At 46.3% G+C, this 27,943-nt stretch overlaps 1 protein-coding gene across 3 annotated transcripts in view; it reads right to left on the bottom strand.

Annotated features, from left to right (window-relative positions):
- The window catches only part of Pur-alpha (Purine-rich binding protein-alpha), a 451,808-nt gene that overhangs the window by 388,358 nt on the left and 35,507 nt on the right, over nucleotides 1-27,943 (bottom strand). The window contains exon 1 of one of the 3 annotated variants that reach the window (XM_071658311.1): nucleotides 22,101-22,176. The exons of the other annotated variants lie outside the window; for them this stretch is intronic. Coding sequence (XP_071514412.1) covers nucleotides 22,101-22,110 — 10 coding nt within the window. The 5' untranslated portion in view covers nucleotides 22,111-22,176. Of the gene's footprint in view, nucleotides 1-22,100; nucleotides 22,177-27,943 lie in introns of those variants that run through there. 3 annotated transcript variants of the gene reach the window in all.

Raw genomic sequence — 27,943 nt, 5'->3', positions numbered from 1 at the left:
CGGTCTGGGGACCCGGCTGCTCCCAAAGGAGGGTGGCAGCCCGCGATGGCATATTTGGGATTCCATCGCAACGCACGCGACTCGAATCTTCGCGGTCTACACCACCAACCATAGCCGATGAATGTAAACAAACACCCGTGTATCTAGGCAGCGCCCCTACTGCAGAAGGAGCACAACGATGTGACGTGGCCTCAACACGTCTCACACAACCATGTTTTACGTTCCCTTATCCTCATCTTTATCACCGTTGGTGGCAGCGTCGCTTGCCGTGGGCAGTGGTCGTGGTGGGCACGGGTGGCGCGACGGAGTGTCCGGGAGTGCCCCGTGTTCCTGGGGTGGGGGAAGGTTCCTGGAAGACCTGCCTGAACCTCATTGGTTACCATATAAACCTGGCGTAATGACCTCCCTCGTCAGGGGGTAAGACATAAAAAGCGGGAAAACTGACAAAACTAAATATACGTTACTAAATATAATTCTACGTAATTGGAAATATATCTTGAGAGAACAACACAAAATATCGCCTCGTATTCTGGACAAACTACAGCTGTAAGAAGTGCAGTCATGAGCAAGCTCAGTATCTCGTGGGGAAACTCTTTGTTTAAAAGCCATCAACAAACGCGATTATCCACATAAAAAATCATGTTGGATTCAAGTTAGATCATACATCTACCACATACTATCATAACATAGGTAACATATGTGGCATATCGTACCAATAACTGGTCCATTATGACGATTCACACGTCACACACATCCACAAGGTCTATGATAAGATTCATCTCCTGGGGGGATAGTAACAGTTCCCTAAACCAGCAACTCAAGACGCATGCAGGCAGAATAATAATGCAGATGGCCTCTCACACAGATAGAATTCCAAGACTATACAGAGAGAACGTGTGTCGTGTGTACATCTCCAGAGTGTTTACGTTCATCAAACCACAAGTAAGAGAAACCGATTTGTTTTTCTCATCAAGTGGCGACCAGAAGCCAACATGGCAAAGACATATCAACCCACAATCTCGAATAACTGCTCGTAAACACAAAGATATGGAGGCGAGACTGATCTCACAGCCCTTGACCCCCTCCGATCACGACTGTATGATCCTTGAACACGACGGTACAGCTCTGAGCACGACGGTACGACCCCAGAGCACGACGGGGCGACCCTTGGGTACGACAGCCCGACCCCACCTGCTTCTTTAGGGTCGGTCGTGTTCACGAGGTAAACATTAATGGCCGCTCTCGAGGGAGAATACCCAACTCTGTTTACTCTTAACACTTTTCATGTATCTCTCATCCCTGGGCTGGCTCACACGGTGGGCAGCACTACCTGCCCTCCCAGCGGCACAAAAGACATAAGACCGTCAGTAAGGAGCCGTCAGTAGAGACACAAGGATATGTTATCTTCTGTATGGAGTGTGTGTGTGTGTGTGTGTGTGTGTGTGTGTGTGTGTGTGTGTGTGTGTACAACGAGCACTGGACAAGGTGACGACTGAAATTATGTTCTTACCATGTATCAATACGTGAAGTGATGCGAGTCATCTTCCAGGAAGGAGGGAATGCTTGCTACTTTCTAATGCTAGACAAATTATTTATGTAAAGCACGAGAAACCTTACGTTTATTCAGTGTTCTTTTATCAAGGTTAAAGATATATCTAAACACTTCAAACTACTGACGTAGAATCATATACTCTAGATCCCTTTTGAAAATGTTATGGCTTCCTTTTAGAAGATACCTAACAACGAAAAATAGTTCACTTAAAACTATGTATTTCAGCTTCTTAAAATAGATTTAAATAAGTCTATTTCCACGAAACAATGTTGTTTCAAATTCCTCAAATGCTTTTACTCTCTCCATCGTTATCACACAAATGACCAGTGGTGGGTGATACAGTCCGCGAGGCGTCCCACCAAGGGTGACCTACCTTGCCAAGACGGGTCGAGGGGCTTTCATCTCCTGCTGTACAATCATCATACGGACCCACACGTGGGGCACGGCACCGCCCACCTGGACACGTACCACACCACGCCCACCCGTTCCCAGCAACGGAAAAGCGCCACACACATAATGTATCATGACCTATATACACCCTGGGCCACAGAGCCGACCCATCACGGACTGGATCACATGACACACTGGACGCTGGCACGATCATACTATCATTCATAAACCACTCTTCAACACCAGCTCTCTCATCTTAACTACCTGGATGACCACTATAACCTGACACCAATAACTATCATAATTATCTGGATGATTATCATAACCTGTCACCAATAATTATCTTAATTATCTGGGTGATTATCATAACCTGTCACCAATAATTATCTTAATCATCTGGATGATTATCATAACCTGATATCAATAACTATCTTAATTATCTGGATGATTACCATAACCTGACACCAATAATATCTGGATGATTATCATATCCTGACACCAATAACTATCTTAATTATCTGGATGATTATCATAACCTGACACCAATAATATCTGGATGATTATCATAACCTGACACCACTAAGTATCTTAATCATGTGGATGATTATCTGAAGCTACAGTGAGGTCGCGTCCCACAGCGGGTGTGGGTCGCTGCAGTACAATGCTCTACCCTACACATCCCCTCACCACTCAGGCAGACCACACAACATACCAAGACATCAATAACCCTACAACGACACATGTTGGTCCTGTACAGTACTGGCGGGAATACGAGATTTTGCCGTTATTGCTACGACGGGGAAATGTGCTCTACTGTATATAATGACACACACACACACACACACACACACACACACACACACACACACATACAAGACCACATAATGTATGTGAAGCTCAGGGACTACATACCCCGTGTTGTCACTCTACATGTAGCACAACACACATATGACTGAACACAGCGCCACATGACCCGGGCATGTTAGCACCCGTAGAATACCCTATATCAATCTCAAATGCAACCATATCATATATCATAACTGTTGGTAAGGGTCAAAGAATACTGCCCACGTATTCCCTGCGTGTCGTACAAGGCGACTAATAGGGTAGGGAGTGCTGGAAAACCTCCTTCCCTATTTTTCTTTTCTAAGAGAAGGAAGAGAGAAAGGAGCCAAGTGAGAATATTTCCCTCTTAAGCTGATCAGCCCTCTGTTCTTAACGCTATCTCGCTAACGCGGGAAATGGCGAATATGCACAAAAAATATATTAATATATATATATATATATATATATATATAGATAGATATATATATATAGAGAGAGAGAGAGAGAGAGAGAGAGAGAGAGAGAGAGAGAGAGAGAGAGAGAGAGACTCAATATCAAAATGATGTGAGGACGAAGATTAAGGTGTAGGAGGATGGCAGGAGTAGCCCACCGTCAGTCAGCACACAAGACATAAACAAACATAAGAGAAGTCGTCTGCGTGACAACAGTCGTGTGACGATCAGCTGCTGAACTTGGACCCCCGTATTCGAGAAGCAGACGGCGGGCGGGCGGTCGGCTTTGCGAAGGCGACGACCCGAACCTTCGTCGTCGCCTTCGCGAAGTCGGCCGCCCATCGTCTGGTTCTTCACTACGGGGGCCTGGGGTCTCACGGCGAAGGTGGCTGAACCTTAACGTCGGGGTGGTGGTGATACACTCAGACGAGGCGATGGGCTGTAACAGGGTGGCTCAATTACATGACGAGTGGGGACGAATTATGAAACTCAAACTAATGGAAGGGCAAATGCATTTATTTTACATAATTCCTCTAAACACTAATTACTACAATTGATCGCACGTTTCATTCAGATAATTAATACAGTTAGACATGATCAAAATATCGATATGCTAAATTTCGTAAGCACGTAAACACATTTCATTCATTCATTTCAATTCTTATGAGTCTTTCAAAGTGGCAATCACCACTCGAGGGCCGGACGTGGCCCGCGGGCCGCCATTTGAACAGCTCTGGGCTACAGGAGGCAATAAATAAATATATGATATATAAATCCTGTACAAAACCCACGTTCCGTTTCAGATAAACTTCTGGCCTACATCAAGAGACTCGTCCATGATGATCAACAACAACAAGTGTGAACTGTGTTAGATATACACACTGGCTCAGGAGCAACTCAGGGAACCAGCTGTTCTGCTGCAGAACTGAAGAAAAACCGCACGTAATCACCCAGCCACTCGGCCTCACAGCCTCGCATGGCTGTAGTAACCACAATGCAAAAGAAAAAAAATCGTGAGAGCAATTACAAGTGACATCGACTCCACCCCAAATATCTAGGAAGGGGAAGGCTCAGTTATTACTTGTCATTCTCTACAATGAAGACGATTCCAATATCAACAACAGTTCTTTATGCAGCAAAGAACAAGAGAACATATGTCAAGATATTCACCACACACACCGGATGACAGTATGAGAAGAGAGAGGGGTTAAAAAGTATTACAAAATGTTTTTCATCCACCACATGCACAACGATCACGCTTTGATACGAAGACAGACGGAAATGGCACTCGAGACATACTGGGTCCAACAGACCCCATTCACATGGCCTCATATGGCGGGAAAATGATCTCACGTCTCGTCCTTCCCCCAGCAGGTCCACCACCGTATCCTGCCCCGTGCCAGATGGGACCCTCCGCAACACTCACCAACACCAACGCGGCAAACATCGCCAGCAACTCAAGAGGAAACACAAGTGTTTCTAGAGTCCTCCTGGTATAAGCGGGGTCACTGTACCTAACACAGCCAAAGGGCCGTACTAACAACCAGAAAAAACATCTGGTTCGCTTTTAATTCATTCTACGTATCAAAGCAACTACAGAAATCTGTATATTTATAACACTGTCGACGTCAAGCTGGCAATAATTTCTGAGTTTCTTTGAAAACAATTTACACTAAGAGGGTTAATCAACTGTAAAAGATTACTTGAACAGAGAATTACCTTATTCCATCTCTATTTCCTCCTCCATAGTACAAAAACAATACTAAGCTGGCATAAGCCTCCTTGACGTAGGTAGAAAGAAATCAGTGACGCTGGAACATCATTGAAGTGGAATAAGACATACGTAACTGGGCTGCCTAGGGTTACACAAGGCTGGAAACCACTGTCTCATACCCAACTGAAGGGGAAGAAGAACCCTCCAGAACCATCGTATGTTATGGTCAGGTCCCAGACCCAGTTCTGAGGGTAGAAGACCAACCAAACCATCGTAAGGTATACGTAAGGTAAGGTCCCAGACCCAGCTGTGGGGGTAGAAGACCAACCAAACCATCGTAAGGTATACGTAAGGTAAGGTCCCAGACCCAGCTGTGGGGGTAGAAGACCTCCCAAACCATCGTAAGGTATATGTAAGGTAAGGTCAAGTCCAAGAACCAGCTGTGGGGGGAGGGGGGGAGGACCTCAAGAACCATCGTAAGGTATGCAAAATCAAGTGATAGAAGGGTTAGATCAATTATACAACACCACCCAAATGATCTATGTAACAATGAGAAAGTTTCCCCATAAAGAAAATGTAGCCTCTACGGTGAGGTCAATCCATCACTGAGTACTCTTCAACACTAATGATAAGAAAGCCCATGCAAACTTCAAGCTGCTACGGTGAATATATACATAACATATACTACACAGGGGATCACTCGTGTGGCCTCCCTTGCCTGGATACCAGACCAGCACCAGACGACCAAGCCAGGTAAGAAGGTCGTCCAAAACCATCAATCATCTATGGACAGGTTCACGTTCAATACTCGCCGTGATTACCAAACAAACACATTTTTCATCTTTTTTTTTCTCTTTTTTTCCCTCAAACTTCAGGCGGAGACCATCTACCCCCCCCCCCCCCCCCGTGGCGGCCATGTTGGACGGGCAGGTAACTGAGTCACTATGACCAGTGGACCATGCTGAGGTCAGTGTGACCCGCCGACGTCTGTCACTATGACCAGTGGACCATGCTGAGGTCAGTGTGACCCGCCGACGTCTGTCACTATGACCAGCGGACCATGCTGAGGTCAGTGTGACCCGCCGACGTCTGTCACTATGACCAGCGGACCATGCTGAGGACAGTGTGACCCGCCGCGTAACCAGCGTCTCTCCACGACACACGACCACCACAGACACAGCCACGACCAACAGACCACGACTGTTACTCCTAACATGGCGTCCAACACACAGGGGACAATGACTGACATTTCAGTGATTACTACACCGAATTTCAGTGGTGACAACACTGATGTTGACTGAAGGAATATTTCCACAGCAAAAAAAAAAAAAAAAAAAGCTGATTGAGTCGCCAAACTGTCTAATCACTTGCAAGATGTTGTACCAGATGGGTTGGACCACCAGGATAAGCTATCACATCAGGTAATACTGTAACAATGAATTATAATAATAATAATAATAATAATAATAATAATAATAATGATAATAATAATAATAATAATAATCATCATCATCATCGTCATCATCATCAATCAATCTTTCTAAACACAAAATCTATGACGACCCCCATGTCAAACCACACAGACATCTCTCTGTTCTGTCTCCTTCTACAGACCTAAAGAGGCATTCTGGTCTGTTAACAGCAAGAACCAAATAACAAGATGCGCCTCATAACAACAATAAAAAAATAACATTACGCAGTATATCGAAGCCTTAATACATGCGCGCATGTCCAGTTCCAGCTGGACCTAAGGGTATTTAAGTGTTCTCAACCAGCTAAGGTTAAAGGGAATATCTTTTAAGTCCCAACATACCACGACCCTAACCAGGTGTGAGTACGACCACTCAGGCCACAAACGAGACGACCCTTGCCTACGATGGTGCCTGGCCGCCACTCCTCCTCCAGAGGGATCGTACACCGCTGTGTACAAGTGTCACAGGTTCGTCTACAACGAAGATGTGATCAATAAGGTATCTATCAGGAGGGGAGGGGGGATCAGTATACGTGGGATGGACAGACAACAGGAGCCCTGATGCTCCCTGTCTACCCTGTCTACGTTCTGATGCTTCCCTGTCTACCCTGTCTACGGTTTGATGCTCCATGTCTACGTAATCTCCTGTCGTATGTACTGTACACTGCAGTAGGAACAGGAGTAGTAGTAGTAGTAGTGGTAGTGGCAACACAGCAGTTGTCATCTTCAGTTGGCCTTCGCGAGGATGGTACACACATTGTACATCTTCGGTACATCTACCCTCAAGCATATGGACAAAGCATTTCATACTTCACAGGGTTAGATTTTGCTAAGACTAGTCGTTCAATTCGATATAGATGGTGTATGGATTAAATAAAGGTCATCTAGGCTACAACGTAAAAGAAGCATTAAATGGTATATCAATAAGCAAAGGTGAATAAAGAGGAAAAGGGAGACAGAAATACGAAGTGATTGCCAAAGACTAGGCCAGTATAGCTTTTTATTAGTTTACCAATAGAGACTACGATCCTCGTTTTCTATGAGCCCACCTGCCCAGGACAGAGGACGGAACCTGCAAAACCTTTTTTTTTCTCTTTTTTTTCCCCTCCAATTTCCTCCCATCCCTCCAAGACCAAACCATACATCAATGAGACACGAATGTAACGTATGTAATTACAAGTGAAATCATGAAACAATATACGAGACTATAAAGAGCGTATGATACAGACACTCCCGGCCAGGCCAGGCCAAGCCAGGCTGTGCTGCACAAGGCCGGCCAAGTTCAATAATGTGGACGACTCCTGGCGCATCATAAGGCGGCTGGAGCGTTGCTGGTCGTGTCCACAGGTGCTAACACAGCCCCACCCCACCACTTCCTTCAATATCTACACACTACAAACGCCACACACACACACACACACACACACGGTACCAGTACATCAGTACTAGGGCGGGTTCTAACTAGGCTATATAAACTAAGGAACACCAGGAATATATATATATATATATATATATATATATATATATATATATATATGAAGAGGTTGTCGTACCAGGGGATACTAGAGTTCACCACCCTGTTGCAGGTACCTGCAGGTACAACACCACAACAATGAGGGAGATAGATCACGGGTCAGAGGCTCTGCTGGAGCGTATCAACTCACCACATAACCGGACGGCGGCGTAGTGGTGCGAAATGCGTCACCCGAGACACGGTGCGCACCCCGTACACACACACACACACACACACACACACACACTATCCTTGAATTCTCAAAACAAAGTAGATCATGATGAAGGAATGTTGCGTGGAATCATTGGCTGTGTGGCAGGCAACTAGCCCCTACAGCGACAGCAGCAGCGGCAGCGGACGAAAATATCATCAGACACACACATCATAAACACATGACTCACACAGATACAATTGATCAGTCGCGAATCAAGTGATTCGGCCATTTTCTCTGGAGACAAACGCCACAACCAGTGCAGAAGTGTTACTCATTGTCTAAGGCTAATGAGGGGGAGGCGTTGTATAGTGGCCAAAAAGCCAACGTGGGTATGTGAGTGTTGGCGAGGGAGGGCTGGGTGGTGGTGGTAGGCTGGTGAGTGTGTGTGTGTGTGTGTGTGTGTAAGCCTATTGAACGTAGTCAAGGCCACGGTAGGTGAGGCCCGGCCCGGCCCGGCCCGGCCTGGCCTGGCCCCGCCTCCCACCACAACCCACACCCACTGCCAACACCACAACCACCGCACCACCTCCCGCCTCACCAAGTACTCTACACATACACTGATCGTCTTCTACATTACAGGTCGCTGGCGTTGCACAGACATGTCTCCCACCTCCAGCCTCACGAGAGGCCATACCTCAAGCCACAGCTTCCCTCTCCCCCCCACCTTCCCCCACACTGACACTGCCAAGGTCGATCATTCCCCACACACACACACACACACACACAGCTGGTGGGTGGGGATCACGGTGTTAATATAGAGTAGAGGTTGGGCAAGCGTGTTGGGTACACCCACAGCTTGGTACATAGGCTGTGATTGGAACATCAGAGTCCCGCAAGCTACAACCATCCTCCGCTATACCTACACCACACACAACCATCCTCCACTATACCCACACCCCACACAACCATCCTCCACTATACCTACACCACACACAACCACCCTCCACTATACCCACACCCCACACAACCATCCTCCACTATACCCACACCACACACAACCATCCTCCACTATACCCACACCACACACAACCATCCTCCACTATACCCACACCCCACACAACCATCCTCCACTATACCCACACCACACACAACCATCCTCCACTATACCCACCCCACACAACCATCCTCCACTATACCCACACCCCACACAACCACCCTCCACTATACCCACCTCACACAACCACCCTCCACTATACCCACACTACACACAACCATCCTTCTGAACACACAACCCACAACTCCTTATAACCAGACTCAGTAACAACATGATGGTACACCGTTACATAACCTACTTATCTTAGTCAATAACAACAGTGATGAAGGAATCAGTTGTTATCCAGAACAATAAACCAGACAACGTAGAGGTGTGACCTGCGTCACGTCACGGGCCTCCGCAACTTACACACACAATGAGTTGGTCAACTAAATATACACCTACATTTAGGTAGCAATGACATATGTACTTATATTTAAACATATGTGATTTAGGGCTAAGGTCGGCGAGCTGGAGATGTGTGTGTGTGTGTGTGTGTGTGTGTGTGTGTGTGTGTGTGTGTGTGTGTGTGTGTGTGTGTGTGGTTATTATTTGTTTGTTAAGAGGAGAGAGCTTTACACGCGTGTTGACCCGTCTCAACCTTGTTTATATGTACCATGTCTTTTCTACCAAGCATGTATGCGAAAACGCAAGCGCGCACACACACACACACACACACACACACATACACACACACACACACACACACACACACACACACAACCGAAGCCAGGTATCCATTTCAAACAATAGCCCAGGCAGGAGGATGAACAGCTGGGGTGGACTGTGGACCGACTGCCGCTAACCAGGCGGCCCGCGCATGCGTTATGTTCTATAACGTCAAAATCAACATCATGATGGTCCGCATGTGTGTGTGTGTGTGTGTGTGTGTGTGTGTGTGTGTGTAGTCAAGAGCCCAGCCTACACACCATATGGCCAGTACCAGCCCCCCAGTAGACATCTGCCAGACCCTGCCTCACCTCCTGGGGAAGGCTGGGAGGAGGTGATGATGCTGGGGGGAGGGAGAGAACAGGAGGGAGCGGCAGTGGAGGGTGGGGCCGGTGCTACGTCGGGAGGGTCACATCATGGGCAGGAGGGAAGGAAGGGGGGTGATGTGCTGGGAGAGGCATGGAAGGGGGGTTGGTTAAGAGGCACCTAGCAACAGCGGCTCACGGAAGGGACGTCCGCTTCACACACCCACCTCACAAAAAAAAAAAAAAAAACTGGCTCTCATCCACCACTGAGCCACCACCACCACTACATAAACAGTACCCGTCCGCCACCACTTCCCGCAGTTCCACACTCGGACCTCAGCTCTCCAACACCAATACAAAATAAATAAGTGTCCGCGCCATCACTGGGACGTCTCCAACACCGCTACAAAACAAGCAGGTCTCCGTGCCATCAGTACAACAACGTCTCCACCACCGCTACATGACAAGCAGGTCTCCCAGCCACCAACACTGCAGCGTCTCCAAAACAGCTCTACAGAACAATCAGTTCTCCTCCGCGCCATCAGTACAACAACGTCTCCAACGCTACATCAGCGTCTCCAGCCAGGCTGCAGGAGCCAAATCTCCAGCAGAGCACAACATGTGTGATATCAGTCCCCTCACTGTGGGCGAGTCTGCCACCACACCACCAACACGGGGCTGACAACAGGTCTCCACGACCACCGTTACACTATCATGTCTCCATCACTAGGCATAAAATACCCAACAACAACAACAATAACATGCGACCCACACCTTCCTTACATGATCACTTCTCACCTCCAGCCTATGTTGCACTAGTCCTGGGCGAGGTCCTCACGACAACCACGACAGCAATCTCCAACACGACAACATCACCACCACCACTATGTGGCATTAAGTCTCCCTCATCACCACCACTATATAGCATCAAGTCCCCTTGCTCATCACCAACACTATGTGGCATCAAGTCCCCTTCCCCATCACCACCATTATGTGGCATCAAGTCTCCCTCATCACTACCATTATGTGGCATCAAATCTCCTCCTCCACCACCACCTGGTGTGTCCTACACCAACAGGTGTTGATGAACACCACGAGAGCAGCAGGGGTTCCTGGCTGTGTATGACAAAGGTTTATCAGCAACGGTTGCGATAAAAGATTCCCGTGGTGTACAATGGGCCCCGGCAGGGCCAGGCTGCTGTGTGTGTGTGTGTGTGTGTGTGGTGCTGGAGTGGAGGAGGAGGAGGAGAGGGTTGAAGCTTCAGTGGCGGCCTGAGAGTACGTGTGGAGGACGGCCAGTGATCGGTGTCTGTAGGCCTCTTCCCCCCTCCGTCCCACCCACACTCCCTCCCTCCACGACAGCCAACACACGACCCAGCTGGTGCAGACCACTTACAGACGGTAACGTGCCCACCCCAGCTGGTGCAGACCACTTACAGACGGTAACGTGCCCACCCCAGCTGGTGTAGACCACTTACAGACGGTAACGTGCCCATCCCAGCTGGTGTAGACCACTTACAGACGATACCGTGCCCATCCCAGCTGGTACAGACCACTTACAGACGGTAACGTGCCCACCCTAGCTGGTGTAGACCACTTACAGACGGTAACGTGCCCATCCCAGCTGGTGTAGACCACTTACAGACGGTAACGTGCCCATCCCAGCTGGTGCAGACCACTTACAGACGGTAACGTGCCCACCCCAGCTGGTGTAGACCACTTACAGACGGTAACGTGCCCATCCCAGCTGGTGTAGACCACTTACAGACGATACCGTGCCCATCCCAGCTGGTACAGACCACTTACAGACGGTACCGTGCCCATCCCAGCTGGTACAGACCACTTACAGACGGTAACGTGCCCACCCCAGCTGGTACAGACCACTACAGTAACACGTAGACCCCAACCACTGGGATCATCATCATCATCAGTACACTGCCGCCCCCACTTGATTGTGTAAACATTACCCCCACACCCCACCCCACACCCTCCATTATAGCAATGTGTCATTCACCATGACATTCCACGTCCCAGTTTATCCCCAGGTCGTTCACTCACGTAGTGTTCCACCCTTTTTTTTTTTTTTTTTCTTTCTTGCATCTTTTTCTTTGACATTTGGAGTCTCTGCCTCATCTTCTATCGTTCGTGGCTCATTCCCCACATACAGAGGGTGCGTGGTTACTTCTCCCACTTGGTGTATACACAGAGAGACACGTATCACCACAGTACCCCACGTTCTGGCCTCCATATATGCCTGTAATGCCCCGCAGCCGACCAGTGTGGACGACCCCCACACAGTTTCCTTCCTGCTGAATTTCGTTGTAGTTATAATGAGTTATAGATGAGTGAGTGAGTGAGGCTTATGAGTTATGGATGAGTGAGTGAGTGAAGCTTATGAGTTGTAGATGAGTAAGACAGGCTTATGAGTTATGGATGAGTGAGTGAGTGAAGCTTATGAGTTATAGATGAGTGAGTGAGTGAGGCTTATGAGTTCTAGATGAGTGAGTGAGTGAGAGAGGCTTATGAGTTCTAGATGAGTGAGTGATGGCGGCCTCTATCTGCCTGCCTCATACCTCACCTGAACTGTACTCGTACTATATCATCATTACCCCTCATGTAAGGTCGTCCAGGATTGGACACACACACATCATCAAAACTGTAAACCATGTTTACTAGGTGTGTTATTCCCTCGCTATTAATACCACACGGGACAGTCATGTACCATGTGCTGCAGCTGGAGGTTCTTGTTGGCTTATACATCAAGGTAAGAGCCAGCCATACATCATGTGCTGCTGGCCTGCTCCCTCCCCAGCCCACCTCCACACACACACATGCTTGGGAAGGCTCGTCCCAACATTTATAATGTCTGGTTTAATTTCCTGAATGCCAGACGGTAAGTCCAGTTTTTTTTTTTTCCTGTTTCCTGCTTAATCCGTGTATATCGCTTGGCTGTATGTGCTCTCTCCCACGGCACGACAGTCCTCTCTCTCTCTCTCTCTCTCTCTCTCTCTCTCTCTCTCTCTCTCTCTCTCAGTATCGTGGGAGTGGATCATCTGAATGACGGTGTAGGAACTCGGACGCCACAGAAGGAAGAGAAAGATGCATCATGATGATGATGATGATATGATGATGATGATAATGATATGATGATGATGATGATGATATGACGATATATGATGATGATGATGATGATGATGATGATGATGATGATGATGATGATGATGATGATAGATGATGATGACATGACGATAGATGATGATAATGATATGATGATGATAATAATGATATGACGATATATGATGATGATATGATGATGATGATGATAATGATGATATGATGATGATGATGAGGACAATGATGCTGATGATAATAATGATGATAATGATGATGATGATAATAATGATGATAATGATAATAATGATAATGATGATGATGATCTACGCCAGGCGTCATGACGAGGGTATGAGGGGTTGAGGGGGGGGACAGTAGTGGTCATAAACAGTCCTCTCGCCCAGGGAAGGAACAGAGTAATTAAGCCAGCATTACTACCTGGCAGAATACCACAAGGTGATGGCAGACACAATGCACACGTGAGTCCAGCAAGGAAGATGGAGAGGCTACTCCATGTATGGCCCACTACTGCAAGAAACCAGCTCGGGATAATACGTAGAAACCTTGACAAGAAACCTCCGTGAAGGACGAAAAACCGAAGTAGAGGGAACCAGGACACATGATACGTGACTGGCGACTGACTATATGCCATCAAGTCCCCTTCACCACAACCAACACTATATGGCATCAAGTCCCCTTCATCATAACCAACACAACTATATGGCATCAAGTCCCCTTCATCACAACCAACACTACATGGCATCAAGTCCCCTTCATCACAACCAACACAACTATATAGCATCAAGTCCCCCTTCATCACAACCAACACTATATGGCATCAAGTCCCCTTCATCACAACCAACACCACTATATAGCATCAAGTCCCCCTTCATCACAACCACCACACACGTATGTAACGTGACTGGCGACATCAGAGAGTGCGTTGCTGACAAGGTGTGTGTGTGTGTGTGTGTGTGTGTGTGTGTGTGTGTGTGTGTGTGTGTGTGTGTGTGTGTGTGTGTGTAGCACCACGCTCTGGCCCAACTCAGTGTTAACATATCTGAGGTACTGGCCGAGAGGCGCTCCCTGCCTCTCCACCAGATATCTCTTTGCCTCCCCCTGGCATGGAACACTCGGCTGAACACCTTACCCGTCTCCTGCCGCTGATGTGTTGCTCAAGTCTGCAAGTCGCTATCACGGTGAAGGTGCCACGGTGTCAGTGATCCTGCACGCACGTTCACTTTTTTTGTCACCACCACATTATCCTCTTGTCTCACAACCCTCGCCAGTGTGTGTGTGTGTGTGTGTGTGTGTGTGTGTGTGTGTGTGTGATTACCTATGTATATTGTAGGGGGGAAGGGAATTCTTCATCCATACGGTCCCATCTCTTTCCAACTTTCTATGGTGTCCGTACTGGCAGTGACGGTGGGAGAAGGTGGTGCACCATGACAAGAGAGAGAGAGAGAGAGACACGGGCATGGCCACCAACACCTGATAACTGGCCCAGGACGGTGGTACAGGCCAGGCGCCTGGGGGGGGGGGGGGGGGGCGTTTTCGACAGGGAGACTTACGGCGTCTGAAAGGTAAGGGAGCGGGCGCCACGGAATGAGGACAACGAACTCGAGGCGAGCGAGCAAGGGAGGGGGAACTCCAGCGGAAAATACCTGGACTAGTCAAATGCTATATCGTCCATGTAAACAAACCACACACCAGAACGGGTAACACAACAAAGCCATATATATAAGAGGACCTGTATACCAAGTTGCAAACATATGACTTCGGCCATAGTACTTCAATGACACGAGGATAAAAACAAAGTAAAAATTTCATCACTCGGCATACAAATACTCCTCATGAGGGACTTTCATCGTCCACTGGAGGGGTGTCACCGGCCCCTCACACTAGCTCGGCCAAACCATCCACAACAAGTGACCAGCCAGCCACCAGCCATGTTCAGAAATCGCTGGACGACGAGGACCTGCCATCAGGCGCCGGGAAAGACCACATCATCGGCAGCCAACTTACTGGACAACTATAGGGAAAAATGGCTAAACTAAAAGTTGACATCACTAACGAGGACATGCTGGTACATACGATAATCAAATGAGTATCTTACGAGTGAGGAATCAAATGAGTACCTTACGAGTGAGGAATCAAATGAGTATCTTACGGGTGAGGAATAATACGAGTACCTTACGAATGATGAACTGCCGGTGGGAGGCAGCAGCAGCACGGGTGTAAACTACCAGGTGGGAGGCAGCAGCAGCACGGGTGTAAACTACCGGGAGGGAGGCAGCAGCAGCACGGGTGTAAACTACCAGGTGGGAGGCAGCAGCAGCACGGGTGTAAACTACCAGGTGGGAGGCAGCAGCAGCACGGGCGTAAACTACTAGGTGGGAGGCAGCAGCAGCACGGGCGTAAACTACCAGGTGGGAGGCAGCAGCAGCACGGGTGTACACTACCAGGTGGGAGGCAGCAGCAGCACGGGTGTACACTACCAGGTGGGAGGCAGCAGCAGCACGGGTGTACACTACCAGGTGGGAGGCAACAGCAGCACGGGTGTTACCAGAAGTAGTCAGACACCACAAAGCAGCACTTCATGAACAGCCGCCCTCACGATACAGAGGAGGGGGAGGTGACGACTGCGAGTGTCTTGCAGTGTCACATCTGACGTCCCCCACTACACACCATACCAAACGCGTGCACAAACATGGGGATGGGGCAATACCTGCACGTACATGGGGCAATACATGCATGTGCATGGGGCAATACATGCATGTACATGAGGATGGGGCAATACCTGCACGTACATGAGGATGGGGACAATACCTGCACGTACATGAGGATGGGGCAATACCTGCACGTACATGTGCATGGGGCAATACATGCATGTACATGAGGATGGGGCAATACCTGCACGTACATGAGGATGGGGCAAAAACTGCACGTACATGGGGATGGGGCAATACATGCACGTACATGAGGATGGAGCAATACCTGCATGTACATGAGGATGGGGCAATATCTGCACGTACATGAGGACGGGGCAATACCTGCAAGTACATGAGGATAGGGCAATATACGCACGAACATGAGTACGGGGCAATATACGCCGAACATGAGGTTATGCACGAACATGAGTACGGGGCAATACATGCACGAACATGAGTACGGGGCAATACATGCACGAACATGAGTACGGGGCAATACAATGCACGAACATGAGGATGGAGCAATACATGCACGAACATGAGCCAGTAGCAATCATCCATGCGCCAATATGAGGTGGGCTCCACCGGTGTCTAGCAAATTACTTGAAGGCCAAGGAACAGATGACACACGTCAGAAAGAGCCTTTTGCAAAACAAGGGAAAGGTAACCATCAAATTTTCCTACCGGGCTGTTTTAAGGCCACGGCTATTTCTGACCCTATGTAAATAAGTGACAAGGACGAAGACCATACCGGAATGTTTCTTTAGATAATTGCAAAACTCAACTTAAGGGGGAAAACAAGAGACCACAATAAAGAGAGAGACCTTGTCTCGCTGCGTGACAACATCCACGCGTGTGTTGTGAAATGAACAACACCGAAAACTCAAAGTGATGAAGATGGAACTGAGAAATGACGCCATGCCACTGGAATCATAGCATGTGTGGGAGGGTTGGTTGTATACACTGCCAAGTGTGTCACCCCACACCCCACCCACCCACACCACAAGTGTGGGTGGGTGGCGAGCGAGCTACACACAAGGCACTATCGCCTTCGAGTATGTCGCGGGGACAAGGATATATTCTGATTCTATTTGGAAGGCACACACACACACACAGGACCCAAATTAAGGTATGCATCATCAGCCTGGTCATCCCACCTGAGGAGGCGTATAGATCTGCTACAGTCCAAGGACGGAGACAAAAATAGTGGCTGGAGTGAGTGAGGGAGCTAGGCTACAGCGGCGAACACACCAGCCACACACACACACACACACACGCTCACCTCACGAGGAACAAGGACACGCGCGCACACATGGTTACCACTTTCAAATTCCTCAATGAACTCGATAATGACGACGCTGAACGGCTCTCTCTAACCTGGAGGAACCCGCCGAGTAACAGAACAACAAGAAGAAGAAAACTGAAGGGAAGACGAGTGATGAGAAGATGGGGGAAGAAATATCTCTTAGTTGTACGTAGCCTGGGTTGAATGGAACGCACCAAGTGACGATGTGTGAAGTGCCCAACTAAACCTTGAACACAGTGTGTGATACACACACACACACACACGAGATCAACAGCTTGGTCTCCTCCCAGTATGAGACTTCGTCCCTGAGCATAGGAGTAGGTGCTCACACACACACACACACACACACACACACACACACACACACACACGTATTTCAGCAGGGCAGCTGGGAGAGACCCCCAGCAAGGGGCCACTAGCTGGATATTTTTAAACTGAACTCGTAACTACGTCTGGCTAGACGAGGCCAGGCCGCCACAACCCCCGCACACTCACCCCTACCTCGCCCGACCCCCCAACCCCTCCCCTCCAGAACCCCACCCCAGGAAAAGGCTCTCCGCCCAGCCACATCCCCTCCTCCACCCTCCCCTCCACTCTGCCACATCCTCTCCTCACCCTTCCCTCCACTCTGCCACATCCTCTCCTCCACCCTGCCACACCATCTACTCCACCCCCACCCTCCCTTCCTCCCTCCGCCCAGATCTCCAAAAACAGCAGATCGAACCATACCACACTCAGCCCTCCACCCTATGGCATCAACCATCACACCGTACCCTCCACCCTAAGGCGTTGCACCCTCCACCCTAAGACACAGCACCCTCCACCCTAAGACACAGCACCCTCCACCCATGACATCGGCACCGTACCCTCCACCGTCACAGAATGAGTCAAGTCTGGCATGTGGTGGCGGTGGTCCTCCTCCTCCACTCCAGATGAGCCTGACTCACCGCTGCCCTCCACCACAACCTTCCACCTCGTGCACTAAACCCTGCCTCACCGTCACCACCAAGGTCCTCCCAGCCTCTGTAGGTGATCAACACATTCCTGCCATAGTTTCCATAGCCCGTCACCACCCTACCATCCTCCCATACCATCATGCGCCCCTATCCACATCATTCCATTCCTCGACCGTGCACCCGTGCCACCGACATCCCCCCAATCCATGCACCACCCTTCGTCATGCTACTCGCATGACCACAACGTGCCACCGAGACCTAAATGTCCCCTCAATCCATCATCCACCACCATACGGGCTCTCACCACCAACCATCTACTACCACGCTACCCTGGTCATCACCACAACCATACCTACCACCAAGAACACCATACCATCTACCATCATGACCCCGTCTACCATCACCTTCCTACACACACACACCTCACTTGCAACCATCCTGCTCTCACCATAACCCAAAATCATGCCACCATAACTACTCTCCCCACCTATCACCACCACCAACCAACCAACCACTGTTTCTCGCATTACCATCACACAACAAGTTCCCATCACCCATTACCTGCCACCACGTCTCCAACAAGCCGTGTTCCCATACGACTACATGTTCTCCCTCCAGTCAGTCAGGTGAACGCACCTAATGAAGCACAGATACCCAAGACAGAAGGTATGACGAGGACAACAAAGCCGGTACCAGAATTAGGCCAGACAAGTTACAGAGAAAGGCGATAGGCCTTAAACTGGCCCATCATGGAAGACAGAAGAGTGAGGGATGACCTGATCATAACCTTTATGTTCTTAAATTGGTCTAATGACGTAGAAGTTACCAGTTCATCCAAAGATGGCGAGGACAGAACGACATGTCCTTATACAATCATCACTCACACTCATGTCCCCATCCATTCCACCTAGCACCATCATCACCACCACCTACCACTATCATCACCACCACCTACCACCATCAGCAACACCACCTACCACCATCAGCAACACCTACCACCATCATCACCACCTACCACCATCACCACCACCACCTACCACCATCACCACCACCACCTACCACCATCATCACCACCACCTACCAACATCAGCAACACCTACCACCATCATCACCACCTACCACCATCACCACCACCACCTACCACCATCACCACCACCACCTACCACCATCATCACCACCACCTACCAACATCAGCAACACCTACCACCATCTACCATCATCTACCACCATCATCACCGCCACCTACCACCATCACCCTCATCTACCACCATCATCACCGCCACCTACCACCCCAAGAAGGCAAGAAGCTTCGAGAGTTCCAAATGATGTCACGACATGTAGAGCAAACGTGAGGAGTGTGTGTGGGCTGAACAATACCTGTATGATATTATAATAAGATCTTGGGGAAGGTTTAACTACGGGCGTTCATGAAAGACACCAGAATGATGCCCCAAGACTTCATAATACAAGTACCGATATTTCTTATTCCAGAGCAACGGGTGGTGTGGTACGAGTGAGAGGGTCTCGCTTTCAGCAGGGGAAGAACATTCATGTTTCCAGTGGTGATGCATATTACCCGAGGCGAGGATCACTAGGTAGCCTACACCTGGTTCGTAGTGGTAGGATATGAAAGGCATCGCCACTGGTATAAGCAGATGATATAGTTTGTTGAATGTTAGGTGTTGTATAAAGTGGTATAATGTGACTCGGGACCGTGTGTGCCACGAGGGCAATATATGCCAGTCAAAGCAATGTTCTCTAAATATAAGGATACAGCAACATTATTACGCTAAGTTGTATATGTCAGTCTAGGCAATGTTCTTATCTTTACATCTAAGATACAGCAACAGTATTGCTCTAAGCTGTATATGTCAGTCAAGGCAATGTTCTTATCTTGAAATAGAAGATATAACTTCAGTAATACTCTAAGATAAATATTCGGAAAACTAAAGTACTATCTCCAGGTAACATAAGTTTCTGAAGGTCAAATTAAGTATAGCCAGCGGTTTCCTTAGTATATACATGATAGACGACTTTACCTAAGTAAGGATGTGAAACCTTGACCTTCCAATGTACAAAATTAGGCAAACAGAAAATGGGTAGCATAGGATAATCTCTACGATAAACAGAACAGGTGGGATACCGAATGATAATGTACGAGCGATACGTAGTAACATTATATCACTGTGAGAATGGCTCGTTACCAGTGCTGCCAGTTAAGGCAGAGCAATGACTGGCCATACGACGGGTGACAGACGGGCTAGTAAATATATATTACGGTCTTAATGGTTCAAAATACGAGGACGAGAGGTACAAGGCTTAAAGCGCGAGTGCGAGCGGTTTTAATGTCCGAAGGTACAAGACAGGTGGATGGCTCGAGATACGGGGAGGAGAGGATGATGGCTCAAGTTTCGACGACGACAGGCATACGGCCCATGGTTCGAGGACGAGATGTTGATGGGTAAAGGTCCGAGGACGAAAGGCTGATGGCACTGTGTTCGAGGACGAGAGGTAGAGGGCTCAAAGATCGAGGACGAGAGGTAGATGGCTCAAAGTTCGGGGACAAAAGATTGATGGCTCAAAGTTCGGGGACAAAAGATTGATGGCTCAAGGTCCGAGGACGAGAGGTAGATCACGAAGGAAACGTTGAAGTGCTGTACAGAATCTACTGATGAAGGCTACGGGGGATTTCTGGAATGGCCGGCGAGAAACCGACTGCGAGCTCCGTGCTGAGGGGAGGCCATTTTGAACGCTCAAGTGGAAGCGTCCCTGACAGAGTCAGACTGCATATGAATGAAATGCAACTGAAAATGTCACAGCCGCACATTAGTCTACTGGACGTACACCATAATAATGAAAGGATCACAACAGGGTGAAGGATTTCGTCCGGTAGAATACGTAGAAGAGGACAAGTGAGAGTGAGTTGAGATGCCATGTGATCATGATGCGCACTACTAGGAAAAAACAAATGGTGGAGGTACCTTTGTACTTTTATCATTTATATATGTACTGTGGAAGTAACTCTGTACTTTTATTGTTTATAAATGTACTATGGAAGTAACTCTGTACTTTTATCATTCATATATGTATTGGGGAAGTAACTACTTATTCATATATGTATTGTGGAAGTAACTACTTTTATTATTCATATATGTACTGTGGAAATACCTACTTTTGTAATTCATATATGTATTGGGGAAGTAACTACTTTTATTATTCATATATGTATTGTGGAAATACCTACTTTTATCATTCATATATGTATTGTGGAAGTAACTACTTACATTATTTATATATGTATTGTGGAAGTAACTACTTTTATTATTCATATATGTACAATGGAAATACCTACTTTTATAATTCATATATGTATTGGGGAAGTAACTACTTTTATTATTCATATATGTATTGTGGAAGTGGCTCAGTACTTTTATCATTCATATATCTAAAAATAACAGTACAGGTCTGCGACATGTGCATCAACTGTCTACCTTATCAATACTGTTCTGGAGAGCAGAGGAAAAACTGCAATACAATCACACAAAAAGCTTAAGTATCCTCGCTCCCCCAGCGTCAACACCTAACCATGTGAAATACGCCAAAAAACTCAATTCCATCCCATATAACAAAATAAAAACATTTAGAAAAACACATACACAGTTACAATTTACAACTAGTACTTCGGGAAAACCTTACTCAATGTCTTAGGTATAACAGTGTTGTCATTGAGCATGATACAATATCTCAGGTGAAGAGCATTATCAATGCCTGGATTAACGTGAAGCTACTTCCCCTACTGTAACAGAAAGGGTTCTTCTGGTAAACATACTGTAACAGAAAGGGTTCTTCTGGTAAACATGGAGTGTTTTTGTACTCACTGTGTCGCATCCTCAGGGTACTGGCTGACACTCCAACAGGAGGCTCCACAACGACTACCAAGCGAGGCCACACACATCAACTCCAACTTTTTATCTTGGCCAGAGACCAGTGAGGGCTTTGTCTTGGTTGACACATAAGGCTGCTGCACTCTACTACAGTGCCTTATCTCCACACCTTATCTTATCCCTGCAAGTGGTTGGCCAGCTATCAGCTTCGGGTATGCTTTATTGGTACATCTGTTGTATGTCTTCCATAACTTCCTAAAAGTGAAGCTGCTAAATCATACTTGCCAACATCTCAGAAAGGAAAAGTGGTACAGCACCGTATGCGCCAAAGGCGCATCTTAAGCTGCATGCACAGCACCAAGACAGAAAGTCTTGAGGCACCAAAAGACCAAACAGGAAGTCCAGGGAAGAACCCTGGTGCTGGGACTGAAGACTGAACCTCCCAGCAGCTCTGGCATTTTCATAATGTTTCCAGTGACAGGAGGCTTTCCTGAGGAACCCTGTCCTCCCTTTAACGACATTCCTCAAAAACAATGATACGTTTTTTCTTCAATTTAGAAAAAGGTGCGATACTATAGCAAAACGCCATGCTGCACAAAGTAACAAAATTCGTCTTGCAATCAAAACTCTTAAGTTGGCAAGTATGCTATGTAACAGCCACACTTGACATCAGTACACACAAGTAAATATTACTGGAAAAGCAAAATCAAAACACTACAATAATGAATTAATTCACAAGTACAATACCTTCACTTCAGGTCAACCTTAGTTCATAAAAAAAATCAATAGTACAGGCAACATAAAAAAGCCATAAACAAACAAGATGAACCAAAAACCAGCTTAAAAGCTTCACAACTATAGCAAACTCTGAGGCTACGGAACTAAACCTGATACTCACACTTAAAGATGTATTCTCGTGTCTTTTTCATGCTACTTACGTATTGTATTTGCAGTTAATCTACAGAAAGTTTCAAGCAGTCCAACTATTATCCTAAAAGTATCTTAAGTATTCACTCTTCTATTTTACCTTTTCAACTCAGATGTTGGTATGCAAAATGTATCTACAGTTCAACATAGGTATAAAAGAGCAGTAGAGAGGTAATTTTGTTAATATAGTGGGAATTAGAATAAAAAATGAAGATGAGAAGATTATGAGGCATTAAGAAATCATTAAACCATTTTCAGCCACTGCTGGCCTAACTAAAATTCAAGGATTATTTCCTATAGGATTGTTGATATCCTGCATGCAAAAGACTGAAAAACTCAGTAAACTGAAATATGAAGCAGCAGCAAAGAAGACTGAAGCATGACAGTGACAGTTCTGAAACTGATGATCCAGATCCTACACCTAGATGACAAAAATGGAAAAAAAAGGATCGTCTGGCAGTGGCTATCCTACTCATACTGAAAAATTTAATATATGCACATGCAATGAAGTAAAAAAATAAGTCAAACTAAAACTTTGGAGAAAAAAGTAAATAAACATTGCAGGTCCTCTCAAGAGTTGCCAAGAGATGGAAGCAGTGTTCAGCATGTACACAAAAATAACAGCCTTTTCCTTTATTTTTTCTGGGAAATATGCTTTTACTCTATAGAGGTACTCACTCTATATATGATACAAAAAAATACTATAAAGACAATAAGGAATTACATCAGTAAAGCAAACAAAAGAAAATGTGTTCTATAATTAATTTTCTTGGAAAGATCTCTGCACTGTGCATGTATCAATAGTAACATACATTAAAAAAATAATAATCAGACAAAACTGATCTGTGTTAATGCAAACACTAAAGAACCTAAATATATTAAGATAATGAAAGTAAAAAAAGAAGTGGAAAGGGAAAAATCTCAGTACATTTATGCATCTGGCAGTGCTAAAGGGATTTCCCCTAAGACATAAGCAAACTCTGACCTTTCCACAAGAAGGTCAGGGGAACTACCAGAACATGTTATACTTCTACTTACTCAGGGATAAGCTGAAATATGAAATATATAGCCCCTTGATTCACTGAAATCCCTCCACACATGCAGAGGTATCTTCATATCTACAGCAGGTCACAATGAACGGGTTAATGGCATGAATCCCAACCATGAACATGTCCTGGCATTCTACAGAGAGCTTATAGTTGCTTCATGTGCCAATAAAAAAATCATAGAAAAAGAAAAAGGTAGAGCTTGACAGATGACACTGGATGGCTGTTTCATAAAATCAAAGAAAACTTAGCCTTCTCTCTCTCCACCTGAAACAGCTGCTGTATCAGACGATTCTAGGTGCAACACAGACAAGCCTAGCCCGCTCCCTCTCCCTCACAGTAACACTCAATCCCCAACCCTGCCCACTGAAGTGACTAAATGCAGAATAAGTGAAGACCAAATTAAGAAGCTGTGTGCAGCTTTTATGGATGTGGAGAGAGCATATGACAGAGTCAAGTGGAATGCTTTATGGGTGGTTAAGAATATATGGCATGGGGGGACAACTGTTGAATGATGTAAAAGCCTTCTAAAGAGGAGCAAATGCATGTGTAAGAGTGGATGGAGAGCTGAGCAAAAGTTTTGGGATACATGTAGGTGTAAGGAATGGCTGTGTGATATCACCGTGGCTTTTTAATCTTTCAAACTATTCGCCATTTCCCGCATTAGCAAGGTAGCGTTAAGAACAGAGGACTGGGCCAAATGGCATCCTAGCTTCGTCTCTTCGATGTATATCAACTGACGGTTATATTTCTCTCTTGTGTCTCCCCTGATGATGTGATTATTACACGAAAGTGCACTTGGGAACTTTTCGTGTTTCATTTTCCCCGTTGGACTCATAGGAATATCTTGATCACACGCAAAACTGTGATCCTTTCCAATACATACATAAGTACATATTCATTCTTGCTCGCCTTCATTCATTCCTGGTGCTACCCCGCCCCACAGAAAACAGCATCGCTACCCCCTGCTTCAGCAAGGTAGCACCATGAACACAGACAAAGAAAGGCTACATGGATGGAGTGATAAGAGAGATGAAAGCAAAACTAGGGAAGGGGGGTACAGAGATGGAGGGTGGCAGAGATATTGTGGCTAGTGGCAAGCCTGTTTGTGGACAATATGGTGTTGTTTGCTGAGAGAGAAGAGGAGTCGCAGAAAGTTATAAATGTTTTATGATGTATGTAAGCACAGGTGATTGAAGGAAAATGCAAGTAACGGTAAAGTAATAGTGTTTGAAAGGAAACAGAGTGAAAGTATAGATTTTGTAAAACCATATAGTGTGAAAGAAGAAAGTGTATTAAATTGTGCTGTGGATATGGGAGAAAAAGACTGGAAGTAGTGAGGGAATACAAGTATCTGAGAGCTGTCTAGGGTAAGAGTGGTGAGATGGAAGGAGAGATAAGGGAGAGAGCAGTACATGGTAGAAGTCATTGGGTCCCTTAATAGAATAATGAAGGGTAGAGGGGTAAGTATGCAAGTGAAGAGAGGATCAAGGGACAGCATAGTCCTCCCAAACCTGACATGCAGCCGAAACATGGACATGGAATGTGGCACAGAATTCAAAGAATCTATGCTGTGGAAATGAGTTATTTGAGAAGAGCATGTGGTGTAACTAAATGGAATGAAGAAAGAAATGAAAGGTTGTATGAAAGATGTGGTATTGCGGGGAATGCAAAGAGAGTGAATTGAAGAGTGGGAGAATGGGTGAAACGTAATACTTTGAGGTAGTTTGGGCTTGTGGAAAGAATGCAAGGCTGGGAGTTTAAGAGGAGAGTGTATGATAGTACAATCAAAGGGGTTGGTGGGAGTGGTAGACAACCTGTAACATGGTCAAATAGGGTGGAGGAATCCTGGAGGGAGAGAAATAGCGGAAGAATGCGTGGAATGGTGTATGCGAGGGAGGCATGTAAGGACTGGGATAAGCGGAGACTTTTGCCAAGGCCACCCCTTGATGGGAGTTCCCAGAGGGAATGGGCATCAGAGATATAGATAGATAGATAGTGAGTGTGTATAATTACCTATTTGTATGGTAAACCTATGGGCCCACATCCCTTGAACAGTCCCAACTATCATAAAACAAACTCTTAAACTGAGTATCACAAGGAGCAGTTCTTTCTCTAACCCTCTTCAATCTCTTCCTACACAACCTCCTATTACCTTCAGCAAACCACAACAGAGCCTTCCATATGCAGAGGACCACACAATCACATCACAACACCCTGACACCACATTCCAAGCAAATACATACAGTACTACTACTACTTTACACAACTGGAACAATGACTCACCCTGAACAGAATGTCTGCATCCCCCAAAAAAGTTTTCAATCACTCTTTTAACCTCATACAGACATGAATCAAACCCACTCCCTCCAATAACCTTGAATAGATAATCAATCCCTCTAATCAAAACACCAACCATTCTAGGCATCACATGACAGTCACTCCACCACACCAACATCGAGAAAAAAGCAACACATAAATCAAATGACTTCAAAACACAAAATGACACTAGATCAGGACAAGAAAAAGGATCCCTTAACATCCCATACAAACAATTCATCTGTTCCACTTTAAACTACTCCTGACCTGTCTGGTCTTCTGTTCTCTAACAAAACATATAACAGAGCTGCAACCACACTATTTAAGTACACTCAAAACAATCCAACAGAAAGACAGAACGGACTCCTTAAACATACTGTCTAGGTTTAAAATGAGAGGAGAGTGAAAGATGTGAACTGGATAAAGTGAACTGACGTACACAGAAGTCAACATGCTGTTAGCAGACTGAAGTAGAGCATATAAAGGAGCACGGGGGAAACCACAGAAAGGTCTAAGGAATCTGGTTGTGGAAAGGGAGGATGTGATTTCGGAGCCTTTTCTTCATCTGTCCCAGCGCTACCTTGCTAATGAGAGATTTGGCAAACAAGTATGAAAGAAAAGAGAAAAATTATACAATAAGTAATGCTATAAGATAAACAGAAAGAATCAAAGAGGTTGTTAAACTCTGGAAACAATGTAAGCATAATGAAGTAATGAAGTAATTCTAGTTGAAGGATGGTCCACAGCATGGATGTGTAGTATCACCATGGCTTTTTAATGCTTATGTATGAAGGAGGTGTGGGTGGTAAATGTGAGGGTTTAAAGAAAGATTGGCAAGCTTAAAGTATGTTAGGGGTGGGAAGGTCCAGAAGGGGAGTCAGTGGCTGTTTGCAGATGACACAGCTTTGGTGGCAGATGCAAGTGAGAAACTGCAGAAGCTGGTGTCTGAGTATGAGAGTGTATGAGGAAGATGAGAGTTAATGTATATAAATGTAAAGTACAATAATGAGTCTTAGCTGGGGGGAGAGAGCTTAGTCTGGTACAGCAATAAGCGTTCCTGACCATGACGCATTTACGGGCCACCCAGGGTCAAGTTCATACCTTCGAATCCTGGTTGTGGCAGTCAGTCAAGTCAACCCAGCTGTTCATCCACCCTTTGGGGTTAGTCGATAAAATGGGTACCTGGCTCAGGCTAGAATATATAAATGGCAATATGTATGAAAACAAAAATAATAGATATATGTAGCATTAATGGGATGGCCTTGATTAGGGCCTCAGATGCATGTGCTGTCTCAGCTAAAAAAAAATAAGTGGGATGCTTTAGAAATGACAATGGATGGAACTATGGATATTAAAGCAAACCATAGTGTGGGTAAAGAGGAAAAAGTCCTAAGCACATAGAAAGAGAGGTCACTATCTGTGAGCGCATAAATGGGTATGCAAACAGTACAGATACGAGTTGTGGACACTATTGGCAAAAGTATGGAAAAGAGTGGATGTGTTGGAAATAAAATGACTGAAAACACTATGTGGTGTGACATGGAA

The sequence above is a fragment of the Panulirus ornatus genome, chromosome 66, assembly GCF_036320965.1.
Source record: "Panulirus ornatus isolate Po-2019 chromosome 66, ASM3632096v1, whole genome shotgun sequence".
Taxonomy (NCBI): domain Eukaryota; kingdom Metazoa; phylum Arthropoda; class Malacostraca; order Decapoda; family Palinuridae; genus Panulirus; species Panulirus ornatus.
Note: the sequence above shows the minus strand (reverse complement) of the source record. Positions and strands in the feature narration are given on the sequence as shown.